The sequence below is a fragment of the Molossus molossus genome, unplaced genomic scaffold (assembly GCF_014108415.1).
Source record: "Molossus molossus isolate mMolMol1 unplaced genomic scaffold, mMolMol1.p scaffold_m16_p_6, whole genome shotgun sequence".
NCBI classification, from domain to species: Eukaryota; Metazoa; Chordata; class Mammalia; order Chiroptera; family Molossidae; genus Molossus; species Molossus molossus.
Genome location: NW_023425399.1, coordinates 3372801 through 3396589, shown reverse-complemented (window position 1 = coordinate 3396589; position 23789 = coordinate 3372801). Strand labels below are relative to the sequence as shown.

General features: G+C 45.5%; 2 protein-coding genes across 4 annotated transcripts in view; one reads left to right on the top strand and one right to left on the bottom strand.

Moving 5' to 3' along the window:
- The window catches only part of LOC118618223 (serine/threonine-protein phosphatase 4 regulatory subunit 1-like), a 69157-nt gene extending 65348 nt beyond the window's left edge, over positions 1–3809 (bottom strand). The window contains exons 1-2 of the mRNA XM_036244321.1: positions 3786–3809; positions 3600–3644 (exon numbers count right to left, since the gene is read on the bottom strand). Of these exons, the coding sequence (XP_036100214.1) occupies positions 3600–3644; positions 3786–3792 (52 nt within the window). The 5' untranslated portion in view covers positions 3793–3809. The remainder of the gene's footprint in view (positions 1–3599; positions 3645–3785) is intronic.
- A 369-nt stretch (positions 3810–4178) lies between these two features.
- RAB22A (RAB22A, member RAS oncogene family) overlaps positions 4179–23789 on the top strand; it is a 39102-nt gene continuing 19491 nt past the window's right edge. For 2 of the 3 annotated variants that reach the window (XM_036245247.1, XM_036245245.1), the window contains exon 1: positions 20975–21154. Coding sequence is in view for 1 of the 3 variants with exons in the window: in XM_036245243.1 (XP_036101136.1) it covers positions 4194–4229; positions 4955–5034 (116 nt within the window). In the remaining 2 variants the exon portion in view is untranslated. Of the gene's footprint in view, positions 4230–4954; positions 5035–20974; positions 21155–23789 lie in introns of those variants that run through there. The other variant, XM_036245243.1, reaches the window with a different exon arrangement.

Below are 23789 nucleotides of genomic sequence, written 5' to 3'. Positions count from 1 at the left end.
AGCAAGCTAATTCTCTAAAATTAAATCTCTTCTATGTTGCAATGGCCCGAAGACTTGGAATGATTTAAAGAAATAGGCGTCCATTCATTATGGTTTCTTTTAAAGTTACCCAAATTTAATCAAGAATCACAAAGTAAATCAGACTAGCCTTCTAATCTGTTATTGTCATCAGTAACAACATAAATTGAACACCTAGATCATGTAGGACATTGGATTTTAAAAAGGATGACCTGGGTCCCTGCCCAAAGCCACTTATAGCCTAAATGGAGCGGTTATTGCATCATTTAGACAAAAACACTCAGGAATGACAACAGGCATAGAACAACCCAAACCAACACCCTGTCCTTGTCATTAGGTTCGCACTACTTGTGAGGTCTGTGTGATGTATTCCATCTGCCAGAGTTTGATGGCTAGTTCTGTCATTTATGAATTGTGCTACATGGGATATTACTTAAGCTCTCTGAATCTGTTTCCTTTTTTTTTTTTTTTTTTTTTTATCCTCACCAGAGGATATCCTTCGATATTTTTTTCAGATAGAGTGGGAGGGAGAGAGAGAGAGAGAGAGAAACATCGACACATCGAGTGGTTGCCACCCACACGACCCAACCAGGGCCGGAGACAAACTGCAACCAAGGTACGTGCCCCTAGCGGGAACCGAACCCGGGTCTCTCAGGACCGCAGGCCGACGCTCTAACCGCTGAGCCAAACTGGCCAGGGCTGTTTCCTTTTTTTTTTTTTAATTCTTTTTTTTTCTTTATTGATTTTAGAGGGGAAGGGAGAGGGAGAGAGATAGAAACATCGATGAGAGAGAACATCAACTGGGCTCCTCCTGCATGCCCCCCACTGGGGATTGGGCCCACAACCTGGGCATGTGCCCTGACCAGGAATGGAACCGGCGACCTCTTGGTGCATGAGTTGACACTTAACCACTGAGCCACACTTGCCAGGCACTCTCTGACTCTGTTTCATCATTTGTAGATAATAACCCCACCTACCTCACAGACCAGCAGCTGTTAACACTGAATCGGAAAATCTTAGGATGATGATTAAAACAGTAATAATAAAAGCATTGAGCCCTGGCTGGTTTGGCTCAGCGGTTAGAGCATCAGCCTGCGGTCCAGAGAGACCCGGGCTCGGTTCCCGCTAAGGGCACGTATCTCGGTTGCAGTTTGTCCCTGGCCCTGGTTGGTCGTGCAGGTGGCAACCACTCGATGTGTCCCTTTCATGTCGATATTTCTCTCTCTCTCTCTCTGCCTCTCTCTCCCTCCCACTTTAACTGAACCAAAAAAAAAAAAGAAAGAAAAATGAAAAATGTCCTCAGGTGAGGATTTAAAAAAATAAAGCATTGAATATAGTACTCATGATGCCAGGCACTGGGCTAACATGTTTTATGTGTACTATCTCATCTAATCCTCACATCAGTCCTGTGAGTCATCTCCTAGTCTCGTCATTTTCCAGAAGAAACTGAACAGTGAATGAGTGATCTGCAGAAGCTGACACAGCTAAAGGCAGGAAGTGGGTCACAGGACCTCAGGGTTCCTGCTGTCAATCATGGCAGGGTAATGCCTTCCAAACACCACCCCAGTCAGGTGTAAAGGCGGGACCCAGGGCAGCATAAACCTCCTTTTAGGCTAGTAGAGCAATTACATTGTAAGGTCATAAGGGTCAGCACTCCACAACCCATACTCCTGTTCAAACAGGAAACCCCAGGAGGCTCCCAGAGTTGCCCTATTCAAGACATGGGTATGTTCAAAGCCATCATGGTGGTTTCCTTCTTACTGGGGCAAGTCTTCAGCTGTCTGCTGAAGAGTATTTAAGGCTATCTTTATTACAAGTCTCAAAAACCCAATATTTGTTGAAACAGGGCCAAAGTCAAATCATAATTTTTTCTATATAATCTCTTCCTTTTTGTGTGTGTACAAGAAAGGTTGAAGGAAGCTAGACTGCCAGGAAAGAGGTCCACCTGCCTGCAGCCACCATGCTGCGAGAAGCCCCCCACAGTGAAGTGGAAAGGGCCCGGGGAGGACTGCGGAATGGCCAACAGTCCTGGAAGATCTGCTGGCCCCCAGCCATGTGAGTACAGCCAACCTGAACCTTCCTCCTCCCGAGTTCACCTAAAACACGCGAAACCTCTGCATCACCCAGCCAACCCCGCAAAGTCGTGAGAAATAATAAAGTGCTGCTGGGTTAAGTCACTATGTTTTGGGGTGGTTTGGTAGATAAGTAAACAGCCAGAAATCCGCTGTTCCAGCCAGGACAAATATCAGATCTACAAATGATAGGTGCCTCAACAGCAGCTCACTGTCATTTATCAACAGAAATGCTACATTCCTTTCAATCAAGGACGCCCATCCGCTGAAACATTCAGCTCAGTAAATCCAGGGCCTACACAGTACCTGGGTCGACAGGGTTAAATAAACATGAATAAGTAATAATGGCAGCTAATATTTACCATGGGGTTCTTACCTACAAGGCTCTGCACTAAACCTTTCATTAATTTAACCTTCACAAAAGCCTTTGGACCACTATTATGCCCGTTTTACAGATGAGGTCACTGGGGCTCGGAGTGGAACAGGACTTCTAGCCATCCACCTCCCGAACCGGTGCTCCTAACCATCGCATTCAATGTCCCTTCCAGTCCCATTCTACTTTTAAAAAGCTGCCTCCCTCTAAAAGAGATAGGTGCCTAAGTGGTTTAAAACTATAAACAAACACCGACTCTTATTATTAGGAAACCCGTCCATGGAAAAGGGAAGAGCAGAGGGAGGCTGCCGTCCATGTTAGCTATTTCGGTGATCTGTACAGGATCCCTTCACCAGCGAGCACCCTGGAATTCGGTCATTTTCTGTTGACCAGTCTGCTCTCCCCCTGGACAGGAGGAGCTCCCTGAGAGCTCTCCCGGATTCCGGTTCGTCTATGGAGGTCCTGAACAAGTAGGTGCTCGACAAACGTCTGTTGAATGGGAAGGACGGCTTCAATGGCCACAGACGTGAACTTGCACTTCCAGGACATCTCCCCAGGCCATCAGTCCTTCCAGGGATTCCACAGACAAGGAGAGGGCAGGTAGGGGCAGGTGAAGGAGACACACCCCAGCAAGGTGGGCGCCAAGGAGCAACCTGGGACAAGAGACTGGGCTGGGCCTGGGCCCGCGCCCAGGACACTTGAGAAGCCTGTGCAGCCCTGTGGCCGGCCACACGGAGGGCAGGACATCTCACACTGCCCAGCACCTTGAAAGGTCCCAGGGAGAAAGGAGGAAGCCTGGGGGTGGGGAGCCCATCCCGCCCCCAACGTGGCCCCCCTCCTCCCGCCCGTCCCGGGCTGCTGTTGCCCAGGCAGGAGGAGGAGGAAGAGAAAGACAGTGACAGGAAGTTAGAAGTTTCCCAACAACCAAACTCCTACCCCCGAGGGGAGGGCTCCCCATCCTGGGCCGCCCCGCCCAGTGAGGAGGGGCCGCCACCAGAGGATCAAGACAGTTGGGGGTCCCGCTCCTAGGGTTTCAACAAGGAGGGCCCGGCCTGGAGCACCCTCCGCGTTCTGTGCACCCCGAGTTCTGAGAGACGCTCCCAGGGAGGGGCGGGGGCGCCCCAACTGTTACTTACAATCGTCTAAGTCATCCTGCAAGTCCACAAAGTACAGGGGGATCTCTGAAAACCAAGAGACAACAGCAGTTACGAGGGGGCTGCGGCAGGCGGGCTCAGCGGCGGGCGGGGGTCCCCGGGCCTCGCTGGGTGGTCGCTGCCAAGGGGAAGGAGTCGCCGGCGACCCCGGAGCCCGGCCCCACTTACCCGCCATCTTGGGATGGGCCTGGAGGCGTGGCCTGCGGGGGCGGGGCTTCTGCTCGCGGCCACGCCCTTCGCCCGGCCACGCCCCCGAGTCCGCGCCTCCCCGCGAGCCTCGCGGCGAAGGTGGCTGCCGAGGTGGGCGGGGAGGTCAGGTGACCCGGCCGGCGTTCCAAGATGGCGGCGGCGGCGGCGCCCGGGAGGCCGCGGCCCCGTCCCGGCTGCTGAGGCGGGCCCCGCGCGGTTGGCTGTGGCCGGGCCGGGCCGAGGGCCGGCCAGCGGGCGGCCGCTGCCTCTGCGCCCCGCGGCCGGGGCTAGGCCGTGCGGCGGCGGCGCCGGGGAATGCCCGCGCTGGGCCGGGCCTGTGCCTCCTGCGCTTAGGGCGGCGGCGGGCCCGCGCCCAGGCTCCCGGCCATGGCGCTCAGGGAGCTCAAAGTGTGTCTGCTGGGGGTGAGTGGCGGCGGGCCGCCGGCCGGGGGCCCGCGGGGGCCCGGGGAACGGGGAGCCCACGTCCCGCCCGCCCCTGACCTCAGCCTCGGCGCGGACGCCGCCCCCCGGCCCGGGACCGGCGCTGGGGGTCCTGCCGGCGGGAGGGTCCCGGGCCCCGAGGGTGAGGCCCTGCCGCCCCCCTCGCTTCCCGGCGGGGGGCACCGCGGGGTCGTGTCCCCCCAGGTGCTCCTGGGCCGAGTTGGCCAAGTGTCCCGAGTAGAGCCCGCCCCCCTCGCCGCGCTCCCGCAGCCCGGCGCCCGTCCCCGCCCGTCGGGTGGTTTTGAACCCGCGGACCCGCCCTGACACTTCTCGCACTTACTGTCCTGGGGGGCCCCAGCCTGTGGCGCTGCCCCTTCCTGTCCTGGCGCCGCCGCGGGGCCCTTTCGGGGCGCGCTTCCCGGCGTTGCTGCCGCCCCGACAGCCAGGGCCCCCCGAGCCTTTCCCGGCCCCAGCGGCCACCGGGAGGAAGGCGGGGGCCCAGTCCCCGGGGCGGTCCGAGCAAGTGGGTTCGTCGTGAGCATGGGAGCGGGGGCTCGGCCGGAAGGGTCACCCTGGGGCCCCGGTGACAAGCCCTCGGGTGCCCTCGCCTTCCGACCCGGATCCGACGAGCGACCGGCAGGCACGGACGGGGTGGGCCTGGGGGCTGCGGGCAGGGAACCCCCCTCACCCATCGCCTCCTCTTCCAGGACACGGGTGTGGGTAAATCAAGCATCGTGTGGCGGTTCGTGGAAGACAGCTTCGACCCCAACATCAACCCAACCATCGGGTAAGAGGAAGCTTACTGACTATGCCTCGCACCCACGCGGCATCCAGGCTCCGGAGTGGCGAGCGCTCCGGGCTAGGCCTCGCCGGGCAGGCTGCCGGCCTCAGCCTCGCCGGGCCGCCTCCTGCCACTCCTAGAAGGGCTTGGAGGAGCACCCTGAGGGTCGCTGTGGTGCAGGGAGGTGACCTCTTGATTGGGGAGGAGTGCACGCGTCCACAGGACCCGCGGACCTGGAGTCTAGCGTAGACGTAGCGCCTTCGGTCTGTCTCGACAGCAGCTGTTCCTCCTTGAAATGATGCAGGTGGAAACAGCTCTGGGTGCTGAGAGTATTTTTGCAGGCATGTCAACCAGAAGATACTTCAATGGTGTTCGTTCTCCCTAAAAAGGAGAATGGGTCCCGAGCCCTTCTCACACATCCTGCTCGAGTAGTGATAATGAATTAGTGCAGGAGGTCGCAATGTAAAAGCTGCTTAGGGCGTCTGATTCTTTGAGTGAGTGACATTGACTGGCAGTACGTTTTTTGACTCAGAGAACACTTTTCGGTTTACTGAAATACCATGATATTAATACTTGGTGAGTTGTGTTTTGCAGGTTTCCGTACTGTGTTAGGCTTGTAAAACTAAAGAGCTGTCACGCCATCTTTACTGCAAACCCCCAATCAAACGGTCACTCCCACTGAGGGAGAAAGTCAGCGCTGCCGATAGAGAACTCTCTTACTCATACCTACACATCCGAAGGCCTGGAGACGAAGCTGCCACTAACTTTCCAAAATACCAGTGCCTTTCACTACCCTTCAAAAGAGAACTGCTAGTAGCGTGTTTAAAGCACGACCTCACCCTCCTCGGGGCCTGTTGCTACTTGCATGGGAAAGTGAAGTGACAGAAAGCAAAGCTAGTGACTCAGTGACACACCTGACACCTAGTCCGAGCTAAAAACACAGGTCGGAAGTAAGGGGAGAAAAATGAAGGGTGTGTTTCCACCAGTTGTGAGGCCCAAAGCCCTGTCCTAGGCATCTGTTCCTCTCTAGCCCTCCCAGTCTGACACATGCTGGGGTTCCTACCCTTGATCTCGGGTGGTCTTGGCTCATATTTCACAGGAAAGAGGAATACTGGGCTTTGTCCTTCCTTCCTTCCTTCCTCCTTTCCTTGTTTCCTGAACCCTGGAGCCGCCCTCTTCATCAGGTCCCTCCCCCCTTCTTCCACAGCATGCAAAATGCACCTGATGTGCCTGCTCTGTGGACACTACCGGTCCTCAAGCTGCCGCTCAAGTTGTGGAGCTCTTGAAAGAGAAGTAACTGCTTCCTCAACTGCTGTTCGCTTCTCAAACCACTATTGTCTCTATTCCACCCCCGCCGTTCCGCTGAAACCCACCTTCCCTGAGTACTGACTTCCATCTAACTACCAAAACTTGTGGCTTTTTTTCTTTATTTGTTCATTAAGTGCCTGCTATGTGCTGGATGCTAAACTGGCTGTTGGTTTATACCTGGGGTCAACTATGGCCCTTTGATGCACCTCCTGTTTTTATAAGTAAAGCTTTATTGAAATACAGTCATACCCATTCATACACATTATCATCTCCACTGCCTTGGGACTCCAATGGCAGAGTTGAATAGTCGTGACTAAGACCCTACAGCCCCAAGCTGAAAATACTTACGGTTTGGCACTTTTCAGAAAAAGTTTGCCAACCCCTGATTTTGATAAACTTTGTGTCTGCCTTCATGGACCTGACCAAAAGGAAGAGAGACATGTCCTATAACTAGTGTACAGGAAGTGATTCATTTGACTGTTTTCTGTGCCACAAGGAAGTGTGGAGTGAGTGAGAGCATCTAAGGGGCCAAACCTAGGCCTAAGGGAATGACTGATTCCTAAGGGGAACAGTGGCGGTATTGAGCACATGGAAGCCCTGACATTTAAATATAGAAAAGTGAGTGGATTATACTTCAATAAAAAGTTTTTGAAGGGTGGACATTAAGTAGGTGGTGTTGAGGGTGGTGAGTAGCATAGGGACAGGCGTGTTGAAGGGATGGCCAGGAGGCTGGTGAGGCAGCAGGGGCCAGGCCCTGGAGATCAGGGAGGCTCCCACGTCACAGGATGTCTTGCATGAAACTTGTGTCTTTCCTAGTTCTCTTCCTGTGTTCATGGCCATGCTCCCTCATTGGTCTCTCCTGCCCCTCCTCTGCGTATTCATATGTGGGGGTCTTCCCCGAGCTGTGCCCTGCTTCCCCTTCCACAGCTCCGCTCCTCCTGTGCAGTTAGACCCAAAGTCGACGTGTCCAGCCTTTCTCCTCAGGACCAGGCCCATGTTTCTATCCCATAATCTGGACCTGGTTCCCTGCAGAAGTCGATATTGGTCCGTCCTCAGTTCTGCATCCCTCGCTCCCATGTTCACGGCCTTCTCTAATGGGCCAGGTGGGGGCAAAATCATGGGCCCTGAAGAATCATCCTGCCTGGACTTAAATCAGGACCTTAACCCTGTGCCAGCTGGGAGACAGTTGACAGCCTCTCTGTTGGGGATAGGGAGGTGACAGCCATGCCTTCTAGGTTTGTTGGGAGAATTTGGTGACAGCCTGAATGTGCACAGGAAGTATGCAGTGAGTGTTAGTGGTCGGTAGTACTGTGATCAGATGCCATTTATCACCACACCTTCTCCAGCCCATTCTACTTCTCCAGCCCCGTTTATGTTACCTCTGTCCAGTCCCCGGGACCAGGCCCTTCCCCTCCCACAGCTTGAATCCCTCATCCTGCCCTGTCTGGACTGTTGTGCCAACTACCCCCACTTCCAGCCAGTTCTCTTTGCTCTTGTCCAAGCCTCTAAAGACAAGTCTGATCTCCCCTGCTCAAGACATGGCAGGAGAGAACTCTCCCAGTCTGGACCCAGCCTCATCTCGTGCTTCCTCCATGCTGTCCTTGCTCACTGCCCCTCCTCCACATGTGTGCTCTACACATGCTGTTCCCACTGGATGGGGGAGCTCTTCTCTTCTTTGTTCCCTTGATAAGTGCTATTTATTTGTTAATATTCAAGTGCTGCTTTAGCCCCTCTGAAAGTTGCAAACTTGCCCTGGCCAGTTTGGATCAGCGGTTAGAGTGTCACCCGAAGGACCAATGTGTCTCCGGTTTAATTCTAGTGAAGGGCACGTACCTTGGTTACAGTGCGCGCGCTCCCCTCCCCTACTCTATCTGATGATAAACAAAAAAATATCCTCAGGTGAGGATTTAAAAAAATAATAAAAAAAAAGTTGCAAATTCCAGTGCTGACGGGCCTAACACGAATGTAGAAGAGGAAGATGGCCCAGCTGGAAGAACTTGAGGGTCTCAGGTATGAACTGCCCTGCACCACACTCCCCCTATCTCCTCACCTTCATGGGGACGTTCCTTCAGTCTCCATGGTTCCTCACCCTGTGACCCTCCCTTTCTATGTACAGTTCCCAGCTAGACCTCCTGATCCAAATTCTTGTTTGACCTAATTCATTTTGTGGCTTCAGGTTGCATCTATAACAGGGATTCTCAAAGCTGAGGCTTTTTTCAGAAGTACACATGCCTATGACCCCTCCCCACACAATACACATATACCAGGGAGGACATGGCCCCCTTTAAAATCACCTTGGTAGTGAGCTGCGGTCACCAATGGGAGCATATTGTGTTCCTCAAGTGTGCTGGGATGGAAGAGCCGTTGAGAATTATCAAAAATTTTACTTCTGCCCTGGCCGGTTTGGCTCAGCAGTTAGAGCGTCGGCCTGCGGTCCTGAGAGACCCGGGTTCAGTTCCCACTGAGGGCGCGTGCCTCGGTTGCAGTTTGTCCCCGGCCCTGGTCGGTTGTGCCGGTGGCAGCCACTCGATGTGTTCCTTTCACATCGATGTTTCTCTCTCTCTGTTCCTCTCTCTCCCTCCCACTCTACCTGAGCAAAAGATGGAAAGATGTCCTCAGGTGAGGATAAAAAAAAAATTTTACTTCTACCTTTGCAATATATGTGCTTTTTTTTCTTGCCTTATTACATTAGCTAGAACCTCTGGTACTTTGTTTATTCCCATTCTTGGGGGGAGCTTTCAGTATTTTATCAAAAAGTGGGGTGGTTGGGTTCTAGGGTTTTTTTTATAGGACCCACACTATCAGGTGTTGAATGTTCTTGTCTACTCCTAAAACAAAGAGATTTTTTTTATCACAAATTGTGTTGAGTTCTGTCGAGTGGGTTTTGTTTTGTTTTTATACATCTTTTGAATTGTTTCTATACTTTTTTATTTTATTTTAAAATAACAGTAATCAGTACTAAAATATTAAACCAGTGTTGCTTTCCTGGGATACATTTCAATTGTTTATTATTATTTTAATACTTATTGGATTTGTTAGAATTTTGCTGAGGATTTTTGCCTCCGTGTTCATGATGGATATGGATCTGTAGTTTTCTGTAACATCTTTCCCTAGATTTGGTATTGGTGTCATAAAAGAAAATGGGAAGCATTTCCTCCTTCGACTTTTTTGGAAGAGTTTATTTAGAATTGGTATTATTTCACCCTTAAAGTTTTGTTATAATTCACCAATGAAGGCATCTGAGCAAGAAATTTTCTTTGTCTGAAAATTTTTAACTAGATTCAATTTCCTTACTAGATATAGACCTATTCATTTCTTCCTGGATATGCTGTGGTAGTTTGTGTTTTTCGAAGAATTTGTCTTTTGTATTCATGTGTGTGTGTTTTTTTTTAATGTATTAGAATAAAGCTGTTTATAATACTCTTCTATTATCCTTTTAATGTTTTTAGGATCTGTTCAGCTATAAATATATCAAGTTTAATGGTCTTGTATAAGAACCAGTTTTTTATTGTATTTATATTTCTCTTTTGCCCTGGCTGGTTTTACTCAGCGGTTAGAGCATTAGCCCACCAACCGAAGGGTCATGGGTTTGATTCCTGGCCCTGGTTGGGGTCCTGCGGAAGGCAACTGATCTATGTGTCTCTCTCGCACTGATGTTTCTCTGTTGCTCCCTCCTTCCCTTCCACTCTCTCTAAAAAAAATAATGGAAAAATATCCTCGGGTGACGATTAACCAAAATAATTTATTTTTCTATTTTATTGATTTTATGTTGATGGTTCCCCCCCCCCTTCCTTTGCTTATTTTGGTTCAATTTGTTCTTTTTTTTTTTTTAAGCTAGAAGTTTAGAATATTGATTTTTAAGGCCTTTCCCCCCCTTATATGAGCATTTAGAACTATAAATTACCCTGTAAGTACTGGTTTAAATGAATTCCACAGATTTTCATATGTTGTGTTTTCATTTTTACTTAGTTTAAAGTATCTATTTCCCTTGTGACTTGTTTGACTTGTTGGGGTTTTTTTTATTTATTTTTTATTTTTATTTTTTTATTTTTATCCTCACCCGAGGACATTTTTCCATTTTTTGTTCGGGGGGGGGGGGAGAGAGGAACAGAGAGAGAGAGAGAGAGAGAGAAAAACATCGATGTGAAAGGGACACATCGAGTGGCTGCCACCCGCACAACCGACCAGGGCCGGGGACAAACTGCAACCGAGGTACATGCCCTTAGCGGGAACTGAACCCGGGTCTCTCAGGACCGCAGGCCGACGCTCTAACCGCTGAGCCAAACCGGCCAGGGCTGTTGGGGTTTTTTTTAGAAATGTGTTTTCTAACTTCCGATTATTTGGAGATTTTCCAGAAATTTTTCAATTCTTTGTTTCTAGCTTAAATTTGTTGTGGCCAGAGAATGTACTCACTATTATTTCAAACCTTTAACATTTGACATTTGTTTTATGGCCTAGAATGTGGTTTTTGTGAATGTCCCATGAACTAGGAAAAAATCTGTTCTGCTGCTGTTGTGTGGATCTCTGTTGAGTAAGTTGATTGGTAACACTGTGTGTGTCTTCTATATCCTTACTGAAACCCTCTCATTTGTATTAAAGAAGTGTTTAGTGGTTCAGTTCGTTGAGCGTCCTCCCATGCACCGAAAGATTGCCAGTTTGATTCAGGTCAGGGCACATACCTGAGTTGCAGATTTGATCCCCAGTAAGGAAGCATACAGAAGGCAACAGTTGATGTCTCTTTCACATTGATGTTTCTCTCTTTCTTTCTCTTTCTCTTGCTCCCCCTCCCTCTCTATAAGCATGTCTTTAAGTGAGGATTGAGGGAAAAAAAAGTATTTGAAATTCAACCCTAATTGAGGATTTGCCTATTTCTCTTTTTGGCTTAATTAGTTTTTGTTCATGTAGTTTGAAGCTCTTATTATTGAGTGTATGTACATGTAGCATTGTTGTTTTTCTTGATAACTTACCTCATCACCATCATGAAATGTCTCTCTTATTCCCTGGTAATAGTCCTGGTTCTGAATTCTGCTTTCCCACGTGTTAATACAGGCTCTTCAGCTCCTGGTTGACTAGTGGTTGCATGTCTTTTCCCGTCCATTTACATTTACCCTAGTCATATCCATATATGTGATGTGGGTTTTGCTTTTATATAATCTGATAGTCTCTGCCTTTTCATTGGAGTGTTCAGATGACCCTCGCTGTTCAATACAGTTGTCGATAGACAAGTGGCTTCATTGAAATTTAAGTTAAAATTTAATATGCATTTCCTCAGTCACATTAGCTACCTTTCAGTCCTCATTGTAGAAAGCTCTGCTGTAAAGTACTAGTTTAGATCATTTTTTTTTTTTATCCTCACCTGAGGACATTTTTTGTTTGTTGTTCAGATAAAGTGGGAGGGATAGAGAGAGAGAAACATTGATGCGAAAGGGACACATCGAGTGGCTGCCACCCACACGACCAACCAGGGCCGGGGACAAACTGCAACCGAGGTACGTGCCCTTAGCGGGAACCGAACCCGGGTCTCTCTGGACCGCAGGCCGATGCTCTAACCACTGAGCAAAACTGGCCAGGGCTAGATCATTTTTATTTATTATAACTATCAGTGTGGTTTGGTTTAAATCGACCATCTTGCTATATTTTGTTTGCTCCATGTTAATGATTCCATTTTGTCTCCACTATTGGCTTGTTAGCTCCAGCTCTTCGTTTTATTGTTTTGGTGATTATACTAGAATGTACAGTACAGTCTTTATCAGTCTACTTTCAAGTAATGCAGTTTCCCATATAGCATTAAACACCTCACAAAGTATAATTTCATTTTCATTTTCTTGTTCTTTGGGCTGTTATTGTCATATTTTATTTCTATATCTTATAAAATCCACAATATACTTAAAAACATTTTTTTAATCCTCACCAGGGATACGTGTATTGATTTGAGGGAGAGGGAGAGAGAAACATTGATTGGTTGCCTCCTAAATGTGCCCCAGGGGTAGAACCCAGGTATGTGCTCTGACCAGGAATCAAACCCACAACCTTTTGGGTGTACAGGGTGACACAGGACACTTTATTCCTCAGTCAGTGATCTTTTAAAGAGATTATTAATCTTATTTTTTCTGTCCATGTACCAGTATCACCATTTCTTAATTATTATTATCTTTGTAGTAAGTCCTGATGTCCAGTGATGTGAGTCTTCTGTGTTAGTCTTCAAGAATATCTTGACTGTTTTTGACCAATAGTATATCCCTATACACATTAAAAACCATCCTGTGTGTTGTACACAGACCAACCACTCATCCCCACTGTGTTTTTTGATTGGCATTCCATTGAATTTATAGCTTGGTTTGGAAAGAAGTGACATCTTTATGATATTTAATCTTCTCATGTATGAACATAGATTATGCTTTCATTCATTAGACTTCTTTTTTTTTCTCTCTGTATTTTTTCTATTTCTCTGTGTAGTGGACTTGCACATCTTTCATTAGATTTATTCCAAGGGGGTTGATGTTTTAATGCAGTTTTATGCTGTTAATGTGCTAAATAGTACTGCTTTGAAATATCTTTATTTCTGATCCTTAATAGTTTTATTGAATCAGGTATATCTCCAGAACAGTGTTGAATAGAAATGGTGGTGCTGGATACTCTCATCTTACTGTCCTCAGAGGGAAAGTTTTCACTGTCACACCACTGAGTGTGCTTGTTGTAGGTCTTTGTGCGTGCCCCTATCACATTATGGAAGTGTCAATCTTTGCATCATTTGCTGGAATTTTTTTTACATGAATAACAGTTTTACCAGAAGATTTTTCTAATCTATTGGGTTCAACACATAATTATTCTTTTTTATGCTGTTAATGTGATAAATTACATTGTTAAATTTTCATGGAATAAATCTAATGAGATCATGATATGTATTCTTTTTATATATCACTGGCTTTATTTTCCTGTCATTAGGATTTTTTTGTATGTTTATAAGTGAGATTGTCATGTAATACTCCTTTCTGTAATGTACATGCCAGATTTGGTATCACGGTTGTGCTTGCCTTATGATACTAGCTGGTGTTATTAGTTTTGCCTTTGATCAATTTTAGAGTATGTCTGTTCTCTTATTTCATTAATTTCTACTCTGACTTACTCTTTCTGCCCTATTCAATGTGCTCTTCTTTTTCTAACCTCTTGATATACGTGATTACCTCACTGATTTTGGATCTTCATTCTTTTCGATTATACTCCTTATATTTTAAAACCTTAATCATGGCTTTTGCTGAATCCAATAAGTTCTTTTTTTTTTTTTTCTTTATTGATTTTAGAGAGAGAAGAAGGGAGAGGGAGGGAGAGAGAAACATCGATGAGCGAGAACAACAATTGGCCACCTCCTGCATGCTCCCTACCGGGGACCGGGCCCACAACCTGGGCATGTGCCCTGACTGGGAATCGAAATGGCGACCTCTTGGTACATGAGTCGAAGCTCAACCACTGAGCCACATGGGCCAGGCTGAATCCATCAAGTTCTTATATATCATAATGTCATTATCATTTAGTTTAAAATATTTTCTAGTTTCTAATATGATTTTATCTTTGATCCAAGTGTCATTTACATGTGTGTTTCTCAATTTCCAAACATAAGGAAATTTTCTAGTAAACTTTGTTGGCATAATATATTGAAGTGAGAGAACATAGTTGATGTGATTTAAATCCTTTAAAATCTTACAGACTTTTCTGTGTGGCCCAGCATGTGTTGGTTTGGTAAGTGTTCAACATGCGTCTGAAAAGATTGTGCGCTCTGCAGCCATTAGGTGCTGTGTTCTCTGAATGGACTCAGGTCAAGCTCATTAATAATGTTTATTTTTTCTGTTCTACTTGCTGAGTCTTTTTTTTTTTTTTTTGGTATACCTGAATATATCAGTTACTAACAGAAGTGGGTTAAAACAGCTCTGGCCGGTTTGGCTCAGCGGTTAGAGCATCGGCCTGCGGTCCAGAGAGACCCGGGTTCGGTTCCCGCTAAGGGCGCGTACCTCGGTTGCAGTTTGTCCCCGGCTCTGGTTGGTTGTGCGGGTGGCAGCCACTCGATGTGTCCCTTTCGCATCGATGTTTCTCTCTCTCTCTCTCTCCCTCCCACTCTATCTGAACAAAAAATGGACAAGTGACCTCGGGTGAGGATTAAAAAAAAAAAGAAGAAGTGGGTTAAAATCTCCCACTGGTTGTATATTTGTTAGTCCTTTTCATTCTCAGTTTTGCTTTACCAATTTTGCAGCTATATTAAGTATCTACAAGTTTAGAATTTTATATCTTACTGATAATGCAAGCCTTCTAACAGTCTGAAATGTACTCTTTAGCTCTAGGAATGCATTTTGCCTTAATTTTTTATTCATATAAAGTCGCTATTAACTTTGGTCAGTATTTGAATGGTGCATCTTTTTCTCATCCTTTTGTTTTTAACTTTTATCTTTATAATTTAGCTGGGTGTTGTAAGCAGCTTATGATCTCATTTTGATAAAGTGTACTCCATGTAACCACCACCAGAAATTTCCATCACTTCAGCAAGTTCCTTATGTGAATCCCACAGTAATAAGCAACCACTGTGTTCATCTCAGTCCCTATAGATTAATTTGTCTGTTCTTGAATTTCACATAAATGTTACAGAATGTACTTTTTGGTATTCGATTTCTTCTCCATAAAACGATGTTTTGGCGATTCAACCATGCTGTTGCATGTAGAATAGGCCTTTTAAAAAAAAATTGGTTGATAGGCCTGGGCGGTTTGGCTCAGCAGTTAAGAGTGTCGGCCCATGGACCACAGAGTCGCAGGTTCGATTCCGGTCAAGGGTACTTAACCTCAGTTGCGGTTCATCCCCAGCCCTGGTCAGGTCGTGTGGGTGGCAAACAGTCAATGTGGCTCTGTCACGTCGATGTTTCTCTCTTTCTCTCTCCCTCCCTTCCACGCTATCTGATGATAAATGGAAAAATATCCTCGGGTGAGGAATAAATAAAAAATTGGTGAATAATATTCTCTTACATGAATAGATAAAAATTGGTTTATTCGTTCTCCTGGTTATAAACATCTAGGTCATTTTCAGTTTGGGGCTATTATGAATATCAATGCTGTGAAAATTCTTTTACAACTCTTTTTGTAGACATAGGCATTGATTTCCTTAGAGTAAATAACTAGGAGTAGAATTTCTAGTTCATAGGGAAGGTACATATATAAATAACTGAAGAAGTTACCAAACAATTGTGCAAAGTGGTGGTATCATTTTACCCTCCCACCAGCAATGTATAGAATTCCAGTCATATTTGTCCTCACCAATATCTGTCTTTTCACTTTAGTTATCCTGGTGGATGTAAAATGGTATGTAATTGGGCTATTAATCTGCATTTCCCAGATGACTAATAATGTTGAATATCTTTGTATGGGCCTATTTGTCATTCACATAATCTTTTATGAAGTCACTATTCAAATCTTATTCCCATTTTTATTTGAGGTTTTTGTCTTATTTCTTACAGATTTGTATAAATTCTTTTTATATTACAACTACAACTCCGCCTGGTATATTTATTGTGAATATTTTCACAGGTATATTTATTACAAATTTTTTTTTCCATTCGTGGCTTGCCTTTTCATTTTCTTAATGATGTCTTTTGTTGAATAGGAGCTTTTATTTTAATGAAGTCCATGTTATCAGTGTTGTCTTGCCTTAAGATATCTCAAAGATCCTCTCAATGTGTATGTTCTTCATAGTTTTAGTTTTGCATTTAGTTCTTCGAGCCATCTCACATTACTTTCTCTATGTTATGGTTTGTGCTAGGCGGCCAGTAATCATCCTTAGCACGTATGTAAATGTGTCTTTTTATTATCTGGCTGTTTTTAAGATCTCTTTAGCTTTTGTTTTCAGCAATTTGCTGTGATACTCTAGGTGCATAATATACTCTGGGTTCACTAAGTTTCTTGGATCAGAAATTCTATTAGTTGCAACATTGTCAGCTATTATTTCTTAAAATAATTTGTTCACCCCATTCTCTTGCTCCTCTTATGGGATTTCAATTTCACACATGTTAAATAAACTGTTAGATACTATCTCACAGGTGACTGAGGTCTGAGGCCTGGGTGGGGGTATTTTTGTTTGTTTTTTCCCTATCTTTTTCTCTCAGTTCTTAGGATTACGTTATTTCTACTGATCTTCGAGTTCAGTTGCTCCCTCTTCTGTGTGTTCTGCACATCTAGTATATCTTTTTCCTTCAATTACTGTCCTTAATTCTAGAGTTTACATTTGGGTCTTTTTAATATTTTATATGCTTAGATGCTCCATCTGTTCACTCAGTATGGATCTTTTGTTTTAAGTCCTAATTATATTTATTAGAGGCACTTTTAAAGTACATTTCTGCCAATGCCAACATCTGGATCAGCTCAGGATCTATTGCTATTTACTCTTTTTTTCTCTGGACCTTGGGTCACATTTTTTGCTTATCTAATAATTTTTTACTGTCTCCTGGACACTGCAGAAGACGTGTTGCAGAGGCTCAGGCTATCATATCTTGTGCTGAGGAGGGCTGGGCTTTGTTCTAGTAGGGGTGGTGTAGGCCAGGCACCTTGAAGCTGTGGAGGCTTTATGCTTGGGTAGGGTGGCTCTTCCGGAGTGTTGCCTTTAGCCTTAGGGTGGGTTCTCATTCCTGGGATCTTGTCTGTGCTGCTAAGGTACGGCCCGTCTGGGTTTCCAGTCGGTGTTCTCTGGGCCCCACAACTTGGCAGGATTCAAACTCCCTACTGTTTCTTTTCTGCAGTGAGCAGCAGCTAAGATCTCTGCTTAGCTTTTGTCAGCCTTCTAGCTGCTGCTGTCCTTGTAGGCTCCCCGACCGAGTGGGTGGTTTAGTAGTCAGCTGTGGATTTGAGAGGGGTTGGGGTATAGATTTGCAGCTCCCTCCTCTGCAGCGTCTTCCTTTGCAGGACTTTTGTTCTTCGTCTCCAACCACACTGGTAACCCTCAGCCCTGTCCTCCAGCCACTAGCACTGGTTTCTACCTGACAGGTCTGTGAGGGTTATTTCAGTACCAGCTGCCACCACCATTCCTGGACTCATAACTCCTCAACTTTAACTTTTAACTTGAGAATTTAATTATTTTACTTTTAATATAATTAGTGATGTATTTATGTTTAAACCTATAATTTTACACTTTGCTTTTTAATTACCCTGTCTGTTCTGTGTTCTTTTGGATTGAACTTTGTTTTGTTTTTAATGCCATATTTCCCCCTTTGTTATCTTGGTAATTATGCATTCTGCTATTATTCTTCAAGTGTTTACTCTAGAAATTACCTTATGCTTCCTTGACTTATTCAAGTCTAATATAAGGTATTACTTTTATAATGTTTCAATAATGCAAGGATCTCAAATCCAATTTCTCTGCTTCCTGCCTTTTATGCTCTTATAGTGTATTTTAATTTTGTAACTTAGACCTCATAGGACATTTATTATTGGTATACAGTCAACATTCCTGTCAATTTCCTCCACATGTTTACTCTTTCTGTTGCTTTATAGTCTGCCTGCATTTCTGACTTTCCATCTGGGATTTTTACTCCATTCTGAAAAACACTGTTTTGTATTTCTTTTAATATACTTCTCTGGTGCTCGGTTATCTGTTTGAAAATGTTGTAATGTCATATTTTCTTAATTGGGCTTTTATTCACATAAAATAAAGTGTAGTTCAATGAATTTTTACCTTGTACTTGTTGAAGTGCCGTCAAGATTAAGAACATTTCCATTATTGCCGAAAGCTCCCTTCCTAGTGTATCCGCCCACCTCACCAACCTACCCACTTTTCTGTGATTTTAAACTTGATATAAATGGGAGTTGTATGTACTCATTTATGCTGCCTTTTCTTAAATCAGAATACTGTTTTTCAGCCCTGGCTGGTTTGGCTCAGTGGTTAGAGCGTCGGCCTGCGGTTCAGAGAGACCCGGGTTCAGTTCCCGCTAGGGGCGCGTACCTCGGTTGCAGTTTGTCCCCGGCCCTGGTTGGTCGTGCGGGTGGCAGCCACTTGATGTGTCCCTTTCACGTCGATGTTTCTCTCTCTCTCCCTCCCACTTTACCTGAACAAAAAATGGAAAAATGTCCTCAGGTAAGGATTAAAAAATATATATATACTGTTTTTCAGATTCATCCATGTTTTGCATATATAGTTCATTCCTTTTGATTGCTGGGTAGTATTCCATTATGTGAGTATGCCCACCCCTATATAGATGAATTTCAAAATCATTGTTCAGTGGAAGAAACCAGACACAATCGAGTGTATATTTTGTGATTCCATTTACATGAAATCCAAAAACAATCAAAACTGACTCATGATGTAGAAGTCAAAAGGGCTCACCTGGGGTAGGTGCAAGAATTCACCAGAAATGGGTACGAGGGGACCTCTGGGTTATGGAAATGTCCTTTATCTTGTTTTAGGCAGTAGTTACACAAGAATAGGAAATGTCAAAACTTACTGGACTGAAAACCTACACTGTGCACTTTATTTTACATTCATTGTACTTCAGTAAACAGGTGTAATGTTTTAAAGCCCTGTGTTATAAATACTGAAGTTATTCCTGGTTTTCAAATGAGAGAACTGAGGCAGAGAGGTTAATTGACTTGTCCAGTAATTCACCATTGGTGACAAAACTAGTCAGCCAAGTCGAGTGGTCTGGCTTAAAGTCTGCGCCCTCAGCCAGTATGTTGCTCTTATTCCCCAGTTTTTGTCTCATACCCTGTGGCTCAGCAAGTCTACTTCCAGGACTTTAGCCTACAGGTAAAGTCACATATGTTCCAGACCACGAGGTTAATAATTGTACAGAGTTAATAATTGCAACATTGTTGATTGGTGGGAGACTGACTATATAAATTGTAGTGCAGTCATTCAATAGAATATGATAAAGTAAACAGCTTTAGAAACCTTTATATACTTATAGTGGATGATCTCCTAGGTGTAATATAGAGTGAAAAAAATCAAAGACAGTAGTAATGCTACCATCTGTTACCAGTAAATGAAAAAGATGCAGGGGAAGCTGTCTGCACATGAGCTTGTGTAACCTGAAGTGTTTCTGAGAGGAGACGTGAGAAGCTGAAAAGCCCCGTTTCCAGGGCAAGGAGTCGAGTAGCTGGGAGAAAGGGGTAGGAGGAAGGCGTTTCACTGTTTACCCGTTTTGTACATTTTGGGTAATGAAGCATGTGAATGTATTACCTATTCAAAAAATTAATGAATACAATTATAATTTGGAAATGACTGAAATAGCTCATCAGACACACAGTTGCCTGAGCTGACAGAAGCCTGCCTCAGACTTTCAAGTCTCCCTCCCCTCACACCAGTCAGTACCCAGGGCTCGTGTGTGCCAGCCTCAGTGTCCCTTGCTCATCAGGCCTACCCCATTTTTCTCCAGGACTCTCGTAGGGCCTCTGGGCTTGCTTCCCTTCCTTCTTTCCTCCTGTGCCGCTTCCTGCCAGCTGTCCGTGTCCCCGCAGTCCTTCCTAGTCCCCAGTTTTCGCCTGCCTTTCTGCTTCCACTTCTGTCCCGTGATGGCCTTAAAAATGCAGGTCTGTCTCACTCATGAACAGGCTGCGAAGGGCCTGGTGTCCAGCAGAGGGGCCCCAAAGGTCTGTTGCCTGCTTCCGAATTAACCTAAAACAGGTGTGATAATACCATCCCTGCCTCCCCCATAACTCCTCACTTCTTATTTGTTTGTTTGTTTACAATATGTTTTTATTGATATTTTAAGAGAGAGAAAGAAGGGAGCGAGAGAGGGAAGCATAGACATGACAGAGAAACATCAATTGGCTGCCTCCTGCACGCCCCACACGGGGGAATGGTAACGAGACCTCTCAGTGCATGGGACAGCGCTCAGTCTACTGGGCCACACCGGCTGGGCCTCCCCCTCACTTTTAGCTGTCTTTCCAGATCATCACCTGTGAGGTGACTTTAGATGGTACACAAATGAACAGTTGAAATTTACATTGCTAAGTATTTTATTGTCTGTTAGGAAAAATAAAACTAGTCTATTAATCCTGTGGGTTTTACATTTTACCAGTGTTACTGCTTAGACAAGGCTAAGCTGTTTTTTTAGTGATTGTTTGCAATATCCAGTAGTAAATAACTCAGATGGAACACAGATAACAGCAAACATGGTGTCAGTGGAGCCCTGGCCCTTGGGGAGATGCTGACTTATAGTAAATGGGGCCTCACAGAGAAGAGCCACCCATTCGTGCTGGCACTGGAGTGCAGTGGCTTGATGCCCTTCATCCACTCTGTCCCTGGCTGCCTGGACCCTTTTCTGTGGTCACCTGACTGCACTCACCACCCCACCCCACCCAGGTCATGTCCCCATCTGCTCCCTCCATAACTCTGGGTTTATCTTGTATTGATCTCTTCTCTGAAGTCCTCCCTAGTGTAGGCGTTTCCTGTTGCTGCTGTAACAGATTACAGCAGACTTAGTGGCTCACAGGAACACAGGGTCATTCTTTTGTAATTGTGGCAGTGAGAGGTCTGAAATCAGTTTCACTGGCTTATAGTCAAGGTGTTGGCAGAGCTGGTTCCTTCCAGAGGCTTTGAGGGGAGAATTTGTTTCCTTGCCTTTTTTAGCTTCTAATGGCTGACTTGGCTTGTGGTCCTTTCATTCATCTTCAGGGCACATCACTGCAGTCCCACTTCCACCTGACATCACCGCCTCCCTGGCTCCGACTACTCCTGGTTCCTCTTATGTGGACCCTTGTGATTACATTGGGCTCACCTGGATAATCCAGGCTCCTTACTCCGCACAAGATTCTTAGCCTAATAACATCTGCAAGTTCACTTTTACCGTGGAAGGTAATGGAGTCACAGGCTCTTTGGTTGGGGTATGACTATCTATGCAGGGAGGGCCATTAGCTTCCTGCACCTGGCATCACCCCTCTCCTGGGCACTTAGATTTGACTCTACCTTGTGCTCCCACAACTCTGTCCATCCTTTGATGTCTCATTGCATATCTGCCTTGTAGTGTCTGTCCACCTAACCAGTCCTCCTACGGGCAGGGATGAGTCCCTGTCTGCGTAGAAGACCACATGTCTGTGAGTAGACCAGCCAGTGCAAAATGGGGATTGTTGGATGAACAGTGGAACCCAACCAGAGGTTGGGAGTACTAAATGGGGTTATGTGTAAAAGTAAGAGAAGAGTACCTGACAGTAATGAGCACTTAGTCGAGGCAGCTGATTTCATCAGCAGCACTGTTGATCTTGTTTATTATGTGAAAGGTTATATGTTGTTATTCTTTTTTTTTTTTTTTTTTTTTTTTTTTTTTTTTTATCCTCACCCGAGGACATTTTTCCATTTTTTGTTCAGGTAGAGTGGGAGGGAGAGAGAGAGAGAGAGAGAGAGAGAGAGAGAAACATCGATGTGAAAGGAACACATCGAGTGGCTGCCACCCGCACAACCGACCAGGGCCGGGGACAGACTGCAACCGAGGTACGCGCCCTTAGCGGGAACCGAACCCGGGTCTCTCAGGACCGCAGGCCGACGCTCCAACCGCTGAGCCAAACCGGCCAGGGCTATGTTGTTATTCTTGACAAAGTTAGGAAACGGGGTAAACTCTTATTAAATCTTGTTTATCTTTATATTTAAAGAAATGTTTTGTGATTTTAAAATATTTTCCTCAAAGTTTTTAGAATGACAAAATGTAGAAAGGACGAAAGGATTTGCAGGGGCTGACTGTGAACCTGGGTGCACTACTCACCTTGTAGCGACCCATTACAAGGAAGCATTATGCAGAGTGATACCGTCACCCTTAGATCTCGTTAGCTTACGAGATGGTAGAGTTTAAAGGAAGGGTTAAAGCCATGCATGACTGTGGGTTCCACGTAAGTAATTTATGGAGACTCATACGACTTCTGGCTTTCTGAAGCCATTCTAACATAAGATACAGGTGCCCTTATAGTCAGCTAACTCTCAGTGAGCACCTGGCAGATTCTTGCACCATCCTAACTTTTCCTGAAGGCCCCTTGGTGTGGCTGTTAAAGAAACAGTAGATTTCATGTACCTTTGATCTTGTATGTCTCCATCTTGGTGTATTCAGTGGTGCTTCTATCAGTGTATATAACCTAGAGACCCAGGCATTTTGTGCATGAGATTTTGAGCTCTTTAGAAGTTCTTTGTTAATTTTTATTGTTATTATTATTAGTTTTTTAATCCTCACCGGAGGATATTTTTTTTACATTTATCTTCAGATAGCGTGGGAGGGAGGGAGAGAGAGAGAGAAACATCAATGTGAGAGAGAGACACATCGATTAGTTGCCATCTGCACAACCCCAACCGGGGCCAGGGATGAACCACAATCGAGGTTTGTGCCCCTTGGCCAGAATCGAACCCGGGACCCTTTGGTCCTCCAGCCGGTGCTCTAACCACTGAGCAAAACCAGCCAGGGCTCTTTGTTAATTTTTAAATGTGCTGGGTTGTTCATCCTTAAAAGGCACCATATGTTGCCCAGCTGGTGTGGCTCAGGGTTGAATGCTGACCCATGCATGCACTGGGAAGTCACCAGTTCAATTTCCGGTCAGGGTACATCCCAGGGTGTAGACCAAATCCCCAGTGAGGGGCATGCAGGAGGTGGCCAGTTGATGTTCTCTCTCATTGATGTTTCTCTCTCTCTCCCTCCCTCTTCCTCTCTAAAATTAATAAAGAAAAAAGGCACCATATGTCATTTGGGAATGATGGCATTCCACGTGCCACTCCAAGAAAAGGGCTTGCAGTCAAGAGAGGTCCTGGAATGTGAGGACCGAGCACACCTTAGTTCTGAGAGAGTCAAACAAGTTCACTGCAGTTAAAGAAAAGACATTCTAGAACACCTTGTGAGAAGTGTTTTCACTGGGAGATGTACTGCGACCAGAGGTCAGGACTGCATGGTGTGCATGAAAGTCAAGTTCTGAGAATGTCATGGGAAAGGGGGAAGTCTGTGAGAAGCACTCTAGCTTTAGGACATGATGCTAGTAGGGATTTTAGATTAAAGAGGTAATAAGATCTGCCTAGGCAGAGTGAAGAGCAGTGGTTTAGTAGTGAAAAATAAGATTATCAGGCAAGTAAACGGCAGGCTAGAAAATAAAAATGTATCATTGGGATGGCAGGAAGCCATTGCCAGTTTTTCAAAAAGCAAGATATTGAAGCGATCATACCCTCCACATCATTTAACTTGAATGGTGAAGGAGTGATCCCAGAGTTCGAGTGACAGTGGAAGGGAAAAATTGTAGTAGTCTCGCTCGAAGATTAGGGTCCAATTTATGAACTTATATCGGGGGTTGAGGTTCAAGTGTAGATTAAATACAAAATGAAGAACCAGACAGTTCTACAAAATTGGATGCAGGTAGCAAAGAACATAGACTGTTGTTGCTGACCAGTTTCAGTTCTGTGGAAGGCAGACATCATGTGCCGATTGAGAGGTTGGAATTTGGGACTCTTGTGAGGTGGGCTGGAAATA